Genomic DNA, 12,456 nt, shown 5'->3' on the forward strand with positions numbered 1-12,456 from the left:
TTCGTGAAACTGTGTGTGGTTTTGAGTGACAAGTTATATTAAATGCTGTCGGCGTACTGGCTCTGAGCAGTCGGTCGGTTGGCGTGGAGCAGTGAGGAATTCCTGGCGGGGCGTAGTTTGGCCAGGGCCCGCTGGCGGTCTCTGCGCGGTGTCGGAGAGTGCGGTTCACCAACCCTGGACACGAAAGTTGAGACTTTTCACATTGTGTCGTTTGGAGGTCGTTGTCGGTTGTTGGGATATTCCCGCGAGCAACAACGTGGTTTTCAAGTTGGACAATTCTAGCCACTCTCCGGCGGAGTTTCACTGTATTTGGTTATTTGAACTGAAGTGCACCAGCGGAATCTTCTGCCTTGTGGCTGTTAAAGTTACGGTTACCTGCCCTGGCCGTTGGCGTAAATTTCAGGCAGTGTGGTTTCAACGTCGTGTTGTTGCTATCCAGCACGGTGTGTAGTTCGACAGCTCCGTGTATGATTGGTTGTGGGTGCCAGTATCTGCTACGTTGTTCCGATGAACTCCCTGTTGTGCCCTGGTTGGGTGAAGTGGAAGTTATCTTGTCGGTGGGTCCGCTGACTGTCGGTCGGTTGGGTTGTCGTCGGATCTTGAATGGTTCGCCCGACTGTGTGTCTCATCTAAACGAGCGTTAGAGATTGAATTACAGGCCGACCCTCGAACATCAGGGCGCCCTTGTGTGCACTGCCTTATTTGTTAAAATTTGTTCTTGTTGTATGTACTTGTATGGCTTCTAGCCGGCTTTGCGTTTTAAATTAGAGCTGTTTTACTCTTAAGTCCTTCAGCCTAGTTTAAGGTATTGTTTCATGTGAGCCTTTTGGCATTTTTAAAAATTTTGGAACTTTTAAGTCTTTGCCCTTCAGCCGATTTGAATTTAATTTGTTTACTTCAGCCTATTGAATTTTTAGGTCTTCAGCCGGTTTGAGTTTCAGTTGTTTGTTCTTAAGGCCTTCAGCCTAAATTAAAGAACTGTTTCACATAAGGACTTTGGTATTTTTTAAAAAAAATAATGTTTTGGAGTTCTAAGTCTTCGGCCGTCAGCCAATTTAACTTGTTTACTTCAGCCTAACGAAAGAACGGTTTTAAGATAAGGCTTGCTTTTTAAATTTCTGGTTATGCTTGAGCTTTAAGTTATTGGCCTTCAGCCGTTTTTACATTAAAGTGGCTTTTGTACTGTCTGCCATTGGGTTCCCCTAAATGGCAGGCAGCACCTCATAACGACCACGCTATGAGGGAAACAAACCCACAGCCAAACAGGTGAAGACATCAGGTAAACACGCTGAAGATTCCAGTCGATTAATAGGAACCTTTCCTTGCACAGGTCGCCGCGACCACTGTTGTGTTCTCCAACAGTTTATTAAATGTAACTTCTTCTACAATACAATAGCGGCTGTACAATAGATGCAGACGTCCGTCGATCTAGCCGGAGATGTGGTTCCTCTCGGTCGGCTGGTACTTCGATCGGCGGTGCAGTACAGCGGCTTCGGTGATATCTTCTCGGAGACTCTGCTACAGCGGTTGCCATTAGTAGCGGACGACCGGCCGGGTCTGGAGCCAATAGAAACCCGGCATAGGAATTCGTGGCCGGATATGTCGCGGTGACGTCTGCAGTGAAAGGTTCCTATTAATCGACTGGAATCTTCGGCGTGTTTACCTGATGTCTTCGCCTGTTTGGCTGTTGGTTTGTTTCCCTCATAGCATGGCTGTTATGCGGTGCTGCCTGCCATTTAGGGGAACCCGATGGCAGACACCACAGCTTTCAGCCGGTGATTAAGTCCCAAGATTAAAGCCCTGTGTTTAAAAAACTTTTTGGGCTCTTTTAATGTTTGATCAAAGAATAAAATTGTATGTTTGAGTGTAACTGACAGCTCCTTATTTTGGCCCCTGTCCACAATTTATTCTATCTGCCCTGTCCTGCGGGTTAAGCAGGGCATTTCAGTTCAAGTTAGATTTGACTGCATCTTATGCTTTCTTTCAGCAAGCCAGGAGGCAGAAACTGGCAATCATCTATGACAGAGTCATCATCATCATCATCTTGGACAGGGTCTGTCGGGAACACAAGCCTCTCCATCGTGTTCTGTCTTTCCACCATTCCTCCTCTTCCACCTTCGTCCAGTTCTCTCCTCTTCTCGTCACACATTCCTTCACTCCCTTCACCCATCTATCTCTTGGTCTTCCCCTGGGCCTCTTCCCCTCCAGTTGCAAATCAAACATCCTCTTTGGAATTCTTCCCTCATCCATTCTCTTCATGTGTCCATACCACTGCAGTCTTGATTTTTCTATTCTGTCCTGTACTGGTTCCTCCTTTAGTCTTTCCCTCACATACACATTTCGCAATCTGTCTCGTCTTGTTACACTCAACCTGCTCCTCTGGAACTGGAATGACAGAGTCCGATCATAAAATGTGTGAACAACATTGCTGTACCACTTGAGTGAATTCGTTCCTGTTTTATAGGCAGCAGTTTGTCAAAGCAACCACCTTCATCTCACGAAGTTGCGATCTTCGGGCCTCAGTTCCTCCATTAATGGGTAATGCACTGACGGAGAAAAAAAAGCTACACCAAGACGGAGTTTTACGACGTAAACCAAAGTTGGTATGCGTGTTTCTACATCTGAAATATGACGTCTATTCAAATTGCGCGCTAGTCGCATAAGAGTGGCGGTAGTAGTGCCATTATGTGGATGCAAATCTCGTTTGCTTTAAATACACACTGTAACGGTTGTAAGCGTTAGTTACCTTTCAGATGGACTTGGTGAGTTGATTTGAATCAAGAATGCTTTTAAGGCGACAAAGAGCAACTATCGACACCTCACTGAGTTTGAACGAAGTCGTGTAATAGGGCTTCGAGAATCTGGATGTTCCTTCTGCGATACTGCAGAAAGAAATGGGAGGAATGTTGCCACTGCATATGACTGCTATAATCCGTTTATCATAAGAATAAACCCGATGTAAACATTGCACTATGTATTCTTCCGCTTTTGCTGGAACCTCATTGGATTTCCGTTTCACGTGGGACTGTGGCCAAGCTTTCTCGAGTACTGTCAAGTACGTGATACAATATCCACAGTCAACGTCTATCTTCAGGAGTTTTGGGAACCGGGGTGATGCAATTTTTTTTATTTGTGTAATTGAATGATGCTGGAGTTGTCGTTCGATGGCCGGCCACTCTGGCCGAGCGGTTCTAGGCGCTTCAGTGTGGAACCGCGCGACCGCTACGATCGCAGGTTCGAATCCTGCCTCGGGCATGGATGTGTGTGATGTCCTTATGTTAGTTAGGTTTAAGTAGTTCTAAGTTCTAGGGGACCAACGACCACAGATGTTGTTAAGTCCTGTAGTGCTCAGAGCCATTTGAACCACATGATGTCCCACATGTGCTCGATTAGAGACAGATCTTGTGATGTGATAGAGCAGACCTGTACAACATGTGCAGTGGGGCATTTGGGTTACAGCAGTGGTATGTGTGGTGTCACCGCCAGACACCACACTTGGTAGGTGGTAGCTTTTAAATCGGCCGCGGTCCGTTAGTACACGTCGGACCCGCGTGTCGCCACTGTCAGTGATTGCAGACCGAGCGCCACCACACGGCAGGTCTAGAGAGACTTACTAGCACTCGCCCAGTTGTACAGTCGACTTTGCAAGGAATGGTTCACTGACAACTACGCTCTCATTTGCCGAGACGATAGTTAGCCTAGCCTTCAGCTACAATTGCTACGACCTAGCAAGGCGCCGTATTCAATTGATATTGAGATTCTATTAAGGTATCATCAAGAGCGATGTTCTACAAATACGGATTAAAGTTAAGTATTCCAGAAGCTACGTACTTTTCTTTATAGCATTCATTACGTATCCTGTTTCAGACCTCACGCCAGCCTGCGTGAGTTTAAGCGCGTGCCTTTCGGCTTCCTCTCATTGTGTCTAGACTGTCTTGTCTAGACACAACACTATGTATGCGAGCGTTGTACTATTGGAAACACCTCAATGGAATGCCGTTAGTGAATGGCAGCACCAAAGCCCTGAGAGTGGTTGGTCCCTAAACAGCTCTTTTGAATCAATCCCAGGCTTGTTCGATAGGATTCATGTCTCGAGAACATTCTGGCCACTCTAATCGAGTGATGTCTTTACTTTCAAGGAAGTCATTCACAAGATGTGCACGATGGGGGTGTGAATTGTCGTCCATGAAGACGAATGCGTCGCAACTATGCCGCCGATATGGTTGCACTATCGGTCGGAGGATAGCATTCACGTATCGTACAGCCGTTACGGCGCCTTCCATCACCACCAGTAGCGTACGCCGGCCCCACATAATGCCACCCAAAAACACCACGGAACCTTCACCTTGCTGCACTCGCTGGACAGTGTGTCTAAGGCGTCCAGCCTGACCTGGTTGCCTCCAAACACGTCTCCGACGATTGTCTGGTTGAAGGCATATGCGACACTCATCGGTGAAGAGAGCTGATGCCAATCCTGAGCGGTCCATTCGGCATGTTGTTGGGCCCATCTGTTCCACGCTGCATGGTGTCGTGGCTGCTAAGATGGACCTCGCCAGGGTCGTCGTGAGTGAAGTTGCGCATCATGCAGCCTATTGCGCACAGTTTGAGTCGTAACACGACATCCCCTGGCTGCACGAAAAGCATTATTCAATATGGTGGCGTTGCTGTCAGGGTTCGTCCGAGCCATAATCCGTAGGTAGCGGTCATCCACTGCAATAGTAGCCCTTGGACAGCCTGAGCGAGTTCCTGTCTCTCTGTATCTCCTCCATGTCCGAACAACATCGCTTTGGTTCATTCCAAGACGCCTGGACACTTCCCTTGTTGAGAGCCCTTCCTGGCACAAAGTAACGATGCGGATGCGATCGAACGGCAGTATTGATCATCTAGGCATGGTTGAACTAAAGACAACACGGGCCGTGTACCTCCTTCCTGTTAGAATAACTGGATCGTCTGTCGGACCCCCTCCATCTAATACTCGTTGTTCATGCACTGTTGTTTACTGCTTTGGGCGGATTTAGTGACATCTCTGAACAGTCAAAGGGACTGTGTCTGTGATGCAATATCCACAGTCAACGTCTATTTCCAGGAGTTCTGGGAACTGTGGTGATTGTGTAGTTGGACATCTGAATAGATTTTTAGACAAGGGAGTGTGACGTGTAGGGACTCACCTGTGTGGAATGGGCTCCACGATATCGGGCGAAGGAAGCCTCGGCTCTGGACGAGCGATGTGCTGCGGCCTACTTGCTGGGTTCGACTCCCGGCCACAGCCCAAGTCCATGAACTCCGTCTCCAGCCTCTGAACCTGCAGGAACATTCAAGATTAACATATACCATGCCACTCGTACGTACCCCCCCGGTGGTATCTGATCGCTGCTTTGGAAAAAGAAGGGGAGAGGAAGTATGCAAGGAATCGTGCAGCGGCGTCCGACTGTTCGAATATATGTTAACACATACAGAATATAGAGTCATATTTCCTATGCTAGAATTTCTGTACCGTCGCATGAGCAGTTGTGAAATTTCGGTGAATCGAACAATATATGCCTTAGATAAGGGACGTGGACATGGTAACTAACATAGCGAGGTACTCTTTAATCAACAGGTCATGCTTTCGCCCAAGGTGGCTGCAGTGAGAAATTAAGAAATGCAAGTGGCTGTGGTGTGAAATTTAAAAGTGCAAGATGGTAGTGGAGGGAAACATAAAAAAAATGAGTGGTGGAACATGTCCAGTTGTATTTCGTGCTCTCTCTCTGTTTCTTCCTCCTCATCCCATCTTGAACCAGTGTCAGCGTAGTATTAAAATGGAGGAGCCAATCATAACGTAGTATTCTCACAGGTATTGAAAGCAGGGTGCCAAACACAATTAGTAGTCATCTTACGTAAACTCCGTGTGAACTGTGTAAAAAGACTCAAAGTTGAAATTCATTTGCATGAAAAGGCGCCTGTATTGTCTCATTATTAAATTTCATCTTACTTGTGTGCACATAAGATCATAAATTGCTTAGCGTACAATATTTTCACATCTGCTCATCATCTTCCGACAGGAGGCCAAACTCTAACTGCCCCTCCTTCCTTATTTTCTCTGATTTAGACACACCCTCCGTCATCCCACCCTCCCTCTCTCTCTATCTCTCTCTGTCTCTCGCTTTCTACTTCTGTAAATACTGTCCTATCTCATAATAAAATTTCCACTTACATGTGTGCACACAATATCCAAAGCTTGCAATATTTCCCCGCTTGCATCATCATCATCAAGTTCATCATCGTTATTCTGTTTTCAAATGTGAAAAACTGTACTGCTTACAAGTGCCATCTCTCTCTCTCTCTCTCTCTCTCTCTCCCCCCCCCCCTTTTCCCTCTCCCTCTCCCTCCCTCCCTCCCTGTTGCAAACAGTCGAGTAACTGTGTGTTTTTACCAAAGTTTTATTTTCTTATATACTGAAACTGATGAAGCTCGTTGTTTGTATCTGTATTATGCTGGTAACTTGTTTGGGGTACTATATTATTACAACTGTTGACATGTTCAGTTATTCAGTTACTGATAACAGATTTTGACCTGATTGACTTAACTCGTTTAAATGCCATTATCTTAGCTTTATTCAGATTTGTATTCTTTGCCCAGCAGATGTATCATGCGGCAAACTGTAAGTCATTCAAAGGCGTATCACATGTTTATCTAGTCTATTTTATTTGTTGCTTACAGATCAGCCATATCACAAAAACTTCGAGCGTTTCTTTTTTCAAACTGTTTTCGCTACCCATTTGCATTAATTTACGTTTTTTATGCATTTAAAAGAAGCACAATTTGATCAGCTTGTAAGTCGATACACCCTAAGCCAAAACAGGCTCACGGCGAAAAACTCATTCGTATCGGACGGAAATCGGTAGATATGTTGCAATGTTTCACCTGTACAGGCGAAAAAAAAAACCAACAACTAGATTATTTATTGAGCCGTGGCGCGGCTCTCGGGTGCAAGACGCTATCGATGACTCCTCTGGTTGAGGTTGGCACTATGTGCGATCGCGAGCGCCTCCTGTCGGAGTGGGTCCTAACGGGGGAGTGAGTGCGAGTAAGGAGAGTCTGGGGCGGACAGCAGGGGAGAACGGACATTGCGTCCGCACTCTGAGGCGACAAGAGAAGAGTTGTTGCGCACGGCCGAGAGGGGAGCGTTGAGCAAGGCGGCAGTCAGCATCGCTTTCCGGGGGACAGAGAGTTGCGGCAGTCCAGCGAGCAGACACCAGCTCCGGGAGCAGTGCTCCGGTTTGTGGACGTGACGTGGGTCGTATTTTGGCGCAGTATAGTTTGCTTGGTACGCATCTGCTGCCCCCTTTATGCCCACGTGTGTTGTTCTGTCCGTATGTGCACTGAAAAGGTTACGCTCCGGCTGGAACAGTGGCTTGCGCTTTACGTTCATGCACCCTGACTCATTTGTTTTACTGCAGGCAGCTGTAATTTCAGAGATTTTTTTTTCGTCGCGATTGTCTTATCCCGGTGGTGCCTAGTATCCGAGAACAAGACAGCTAACGTGTGACCTGTTGTTTTGGGTTTTGGAGTCCTATTTGGGCAACCTAGTTATCACGCACACAAATCTGCCGAGTGAGGTTAGTCCTAATCTTGTGGAACTGAGCTTTTAACCTTTGTGGTGTGTGTTTTTTTGCTTTCAATGGTGACTTTCTTGTCATTCATTTGTGTATGTTTCGCCGTTAATGATAACTGTAAGATAGCAAGGTCTTGAAGGGCTTGTGTATCGTATTTTGGCTACTGTTTAATTTGATTTCTTGTTTATCGGCCTGTGGTCCGGAAGTTGGTTTGAAGGTAAATCCATGGGTAAATCTTTACTGGACCTAACTGTTAACTGATCTTGCGTTGAACTAATGCCATTATTAAATCGTTTCTTGTGTGCTATAAATTGTATTACCATAGAGAAGGCACATTCTGTGGTCGAGGGGTAGGCACGGTTGCTGCTTTGCGCGTGGCGTCTTGTCGCTCGCTATCATTTCCCGCGTTAGTACGGGCGGCGTGAGATTTGTTTGCTCGCGGTTGTATGGCCGCTAGTCAGCTGTGCCTGGTCCCGCTTCAGGGTGTGCCGTGTTTCGTAAGGCGTACGCCGACTTTCAGTCACTGTTACTCCTGTGTTGTTTGTCCGTCGCTTACCGAAACGTTAGTCTGTTTTAGCACGGCGGACACTGGGCCGTGACGATGTCCGTTGATGACCAGCGTTGGGGGGCGGTCGTCCGCTATGAGTGGCTTCGGTCGCTCGGACTTGGCAGTTACCTTCTGGTTAAACAGATCAAACTTGTTTGTTTGCTGTAAATTCCTAAGTAGTTTGTGAGAAAATTTGTAACTGAGCTTTTCATGATTTTACACAATTCAAGCATTTTGGTAAGGCATTTTCCTATGTATGTTTTATTTAAATGAGAACTCTTTATTGGTGTTATTCACCTGTTGAAGCTTAACATAAAATTTGTAACTTAGCTTTCATGATTTAATTTAAGCATTCTTGTAAAGCAGTCCTTTACCTACGTTTTAATGATTGGTAATTCTTTATTGGTGTTATTCATTGGCTGAAGGTTAACATATGTTTGTAACCAAGTTTATGCCCTTGCTTAATTGAGATTTGTTAAGAGCCTTCATTGCTGGAAGATCATTAAAGATTGGGTGCTTGTAATTGTGAATACTGTTTATGTTGTGGGCTACCCTTCCACTTCCATAGCCAAGCTGTCCTATCTACCAGTACATTTATTTAAGAGAAAGAGCTTCTCAAATTGAGCAAGTCAGTACCGTGTTGGTACACCTCTCGCCCTCATGCAAGTAGTGACTGACAGGACTGATAAAGGAGATAGAGAAGATACAACGAACAGCGGCGCGTTTCGTCACGGGATCGTTTAGCTGGCGAGAGAGTGTTACGGAGATACTGAGCAAACTCCACTGGCAGACGTTACAAGAGAGACGATGTGCATTACACAGAGATTTACTACTGAAATTTCAGGACAGAACTTTTCAGGAGAGTCGGACAACATATTGCTTCCCCCCCACATACATCTCGCATATTGTCAACGAGGAAAAAATTGCAGAAATTGGAGTCAATACAGAGGCTTGCCGACATTCATTCTTCCCACGCACTATTCGCGAGTGGAACTTGTTTGGAGGGATCAGATAGTGGTACCGAAAGTATCCTCCGCCACACACTATTAGGTGGCTTGCGGAGTGTGATGTAGATGTAGATGCTGCTGGATGCTCTTCTGAAGGGTGTCGCGAGTTAGGTCGTCAAAACCCGAAGCTAGCTGGAGGCCCCGGCCCATAATGCTCCAAACATTCTCACCTGGAGAGAGGTCCGGTGACCTCAGTGGCCAAGGTAGGTCTTGCCAAGCACGAAGACAAGCAGTAGAAACTCTCGCCATGCGCGGACAGGCATTATCTTGTTGAAATACGAGCCCAGGATGGCTTGCCATGGAGGGTAACGAAGCGGGGCGTGGAATATCGTCAGCGTACTGCTGTGCTGTGAGGATGCTGCGGATGACAACCAAGAGGTTCAAATGGCTCTGAGCACTATGGGACTTAACATCTGAGGTCATCAGTCCCCTAGAACTTAGAACTACTTACCTAACTAACCTAAGGACATCACACATGTCCGAGGCAGGATTCGAACTTGCCACCGTAGCGGTCGCGCGGTTCCAGACTGAAGCGCCTAGAACCGCTCTGCCACACCGGCCGGCCAACCAACAGAGCCCAATTGCGAAAAGAAATGGCACCTCAGGCCGTCATGCCTGGTTGTTCGGCTGTACAGTAGGCGATGGTCAGGTTGCTATCCAATTGACCTCTGGGACACCTCCAGACACGTATTCGGCCTGGAATCTCATTGAGTGGAGTAGTGATGAGTCTTGCTTCGAGCTGAGCCCCAATGAGCAGCGAAGATGTGCCTGGCATAGCGGCGGGACACTGTCGCCCTCCGTGCAGTCCAACAGTGCTGGTCGGGCGTGCCGTTTCATTTCACAGCAGGACGAGCCCTTTGGTTGTTGTCTGCCAGACCTTTTGTCGAAAACATTCTATGGCCTTACAATAACGTTTCCTCAGGGAAACATTTAATTATTCGATGGCCCGTTTGGTGCCCTTCACGGCAGGCCATCCTGTGCTTTGTGCTTGCCAAACCTTGCCCTGGCTAACAAGCTCGGCGGATATCCCCCAAACTGAGAAAGTTTGGAGCGTCGTGGATAGAGCACTCCAAACAGCTCAGGAGTTTGACGATCTAACGTGCCAATTGGACAGAATCCGGCACGCTATCCTTCAGGACATCCAGCAACTCTACGAATCAATGCGAAGCCGAATAACTGTTTGCATAAGGGCCAAAGGTGGAGCACAGCGATACTGCCTTGCTCTATTTGTGAAGCCCTTCCTCGTGAATGAATCATCAAATTTTTATGAAATTGTACTCTTGTGTTTGTCAAAAATGTTCAAATGTGTGTGAAATCTTATGGGACTTACTGCTAAGGTCATCAGTCCCTAAGCTTACACACTACTTAACCTAAATTATCCTAAGGACAAACACACACACACACACATGCCCGAGGGAGGACTCGAACCTCCGCTGGGACCAACCGCTCAGTCCATGACTGCAGCACCTCAGACCGCTCGGCTAATCCCTCGCAGCGTGTGTTTGTCTGTACATGTAAATCACAGCTAGCGATTTCCGTCCCATTCGGATAATTTCTTCGTGGTGCGTCGTTTTTCCCCCCCTTAGGATGCAATTAAAAAAAACAAATAAGTGAAGGAGGAAGAGAGGTGATCCGAGGTAGCACTCACCGCCGTCCCCAGCCCGAGGATGCTGTCTATGGAGAACTTGCAGGGCTGCCTGGCGCCCGCGTCGCCGCCAGGCCGCCCCCGCCGCCCCCGCACGCCCGCGACAGCCGCCTTCCTCGGGCCCCCTGCGTCCTCTCCCTCCTCCTCGGCGTCAGAGCCGGACTCCGCCGGCAGCTGCAGCGCCACAGAGAGCGGGTCCTCGTCGCAGCTGGCCTCGTGTCCCGCCATGGCGCCTGTCCGCTCAGGATCGCCTCTCTGACGTCGCCTTCTGAAAAGCACAGCCACGACTCAACACGCTGCGCTGCCTTCGTGGCAGGCTGCGCACACTTTGTGAGTAACCGAGCCCGATGACTATTAGCAACCTTTCGATACCGGCGGATATCGATCACTTCATTTCTAAAGAAGTTATAATAGGTATGCATGAAACAGAATGTGCTACATACACTATTGGGCCGTGGTAAAAATTGCTGTTTTGAAGAGCGCGCCGCAGCCCGTAGTGTGGAGCAGCCGCCCTCCGTTCCTGCCGGTGGCGCCACTGTGGCAGACACAGCTTTGGTGTCTCCCTCTGGTGGGAAACGGGAAAGGTTGCCTGTTCACGTGCATTTAAGGGGCGCTATGAGCTCGCTAAGCGGCACCTTCTCCAGTTTGCCAATGACACCGCCTTCCTTGCCCTTGCCCCCATCCTGCAGCGTTCCCAACACCTTCTCCAATCCCATCTTGACCGGTTCACCGCTTGGTGCAACCAGTGCTTGCTCAAGGCCAATCCCTCCAAAACCCAGGCGATCATTGTAGGCAAAACCACCCCTTCCTTCCGTCTCCTTGACTTCTATGTCACCATCTATGGCCGTCCTGTCGCCCTCATCCCCACCCTTAAGTACCTTGGCGTCACCTTCGACTGTCGCCTCTCCTGGACCCCCCATCTCCGGACACTCCAAGCCGAGGCAAGCTCCAGACTCTGTCTCCTCAAGCTCCTTTCCGGCTGTACATGGGGTCTTGACCCCTCCACCATACTCCACACCTGTAAATCCCTCATCCGCCCTATCCTCTGTTACGCCCTTTCGGCCTGGATCTCCGCCCCCCCTACCTTTTACAAATCCCTTCAGATCCTCGAATGCCATGCTCTCCGCCTCGCCTATCGCATCCGTCTCCCCTCCCCCACGCGGATCCTGTACGACCTCATTCTGTTCCCCCACCTCCTCCTTTTCCTCGAACAGATACGGATCCTCTACACCTTCCGTAAACTCGATCCTCCTCACCCGCTTGTCTCACCCATCCTCTCCCACCCCCACCCGCTGCCGTGCCTGTATTTCCACGTCCCACCCGCTCTCCATCTCTCTACTCTCCTTACCAAGGTGACTTCCACCAGCTCCCCCTGCCTGATGTAGCCCTCCTCCCCTCCATCTACCTCTCCTACCAACTTTGATCCTCCCCTCCCACTTCCTGTGTTTTTTTCCTTTGGGTACCCTCCCTCCCTTCTCTTTCCTTTTCCCTCCATCCCCCCTTCCTCCACCCCTCTTCCCCCTGGGCTTCCCCTACCCCCTCCTCCCTTCCTCTCTCCCCCCCCCATCTCCCCTGCCCTTGGCATCTCTGCTCTCCACTCTCCCTCCCCCACCCCCTCCCTCCTCTCTTGGCAGGTCCCCGGACTCGTACACGCTTAATGGA

At 48.6% G+C, this 12,456-nt stretch overlaps 1 protein-coding gene across 1 annotated transcript in view; it reads right to left on the reverse strand.

The window, feature by feature from the left end:
* LOC126428368 (motor neuron and pancreas homeobox protein 1-like) overlaps window positions 1-11,022 on the reverse strand; it is a 144,292-nt gene extending 133,270 nt beyond the window's left edge. The window contains exons 1-2 of the mRNA XM_050090297.1: window positions 10,798-11,022; window positions 5,169-5,302 (exon numbers count right to left, since the gene is read on the reverse strand). Of these exons, the coding sequence (XP_049946254.1) occupies window positions 5,169-5,302; window positions 10,798-11,022 (359 nt within the window). The remainder of the gene's footprint in view (window positions 1-5,168; window positions 5,303-10,797) is intronic.
* Between the last annotated feature and the right edge of the window lie 1,434 nt (window positions 11,023-12,456).

The sequence above is a fragment of the Schistocerca serialis genome, chromosome 12 (assembly GCF_023864345.2).
Source record: "Schistocerca serialis cubense isolate TAMUIC-IGC-003099 chromosome 12, iqSchSeri2.2, whole genome shotgun sequence".
In the NCBI taxonomy this organism is placed as follows: domain Eukaryota; kingdom Metazoa; phylum Arthropoda; class Insecta; order Orthoptera; family Acrididae; genus Schistocerca; species Schistocerca serialis.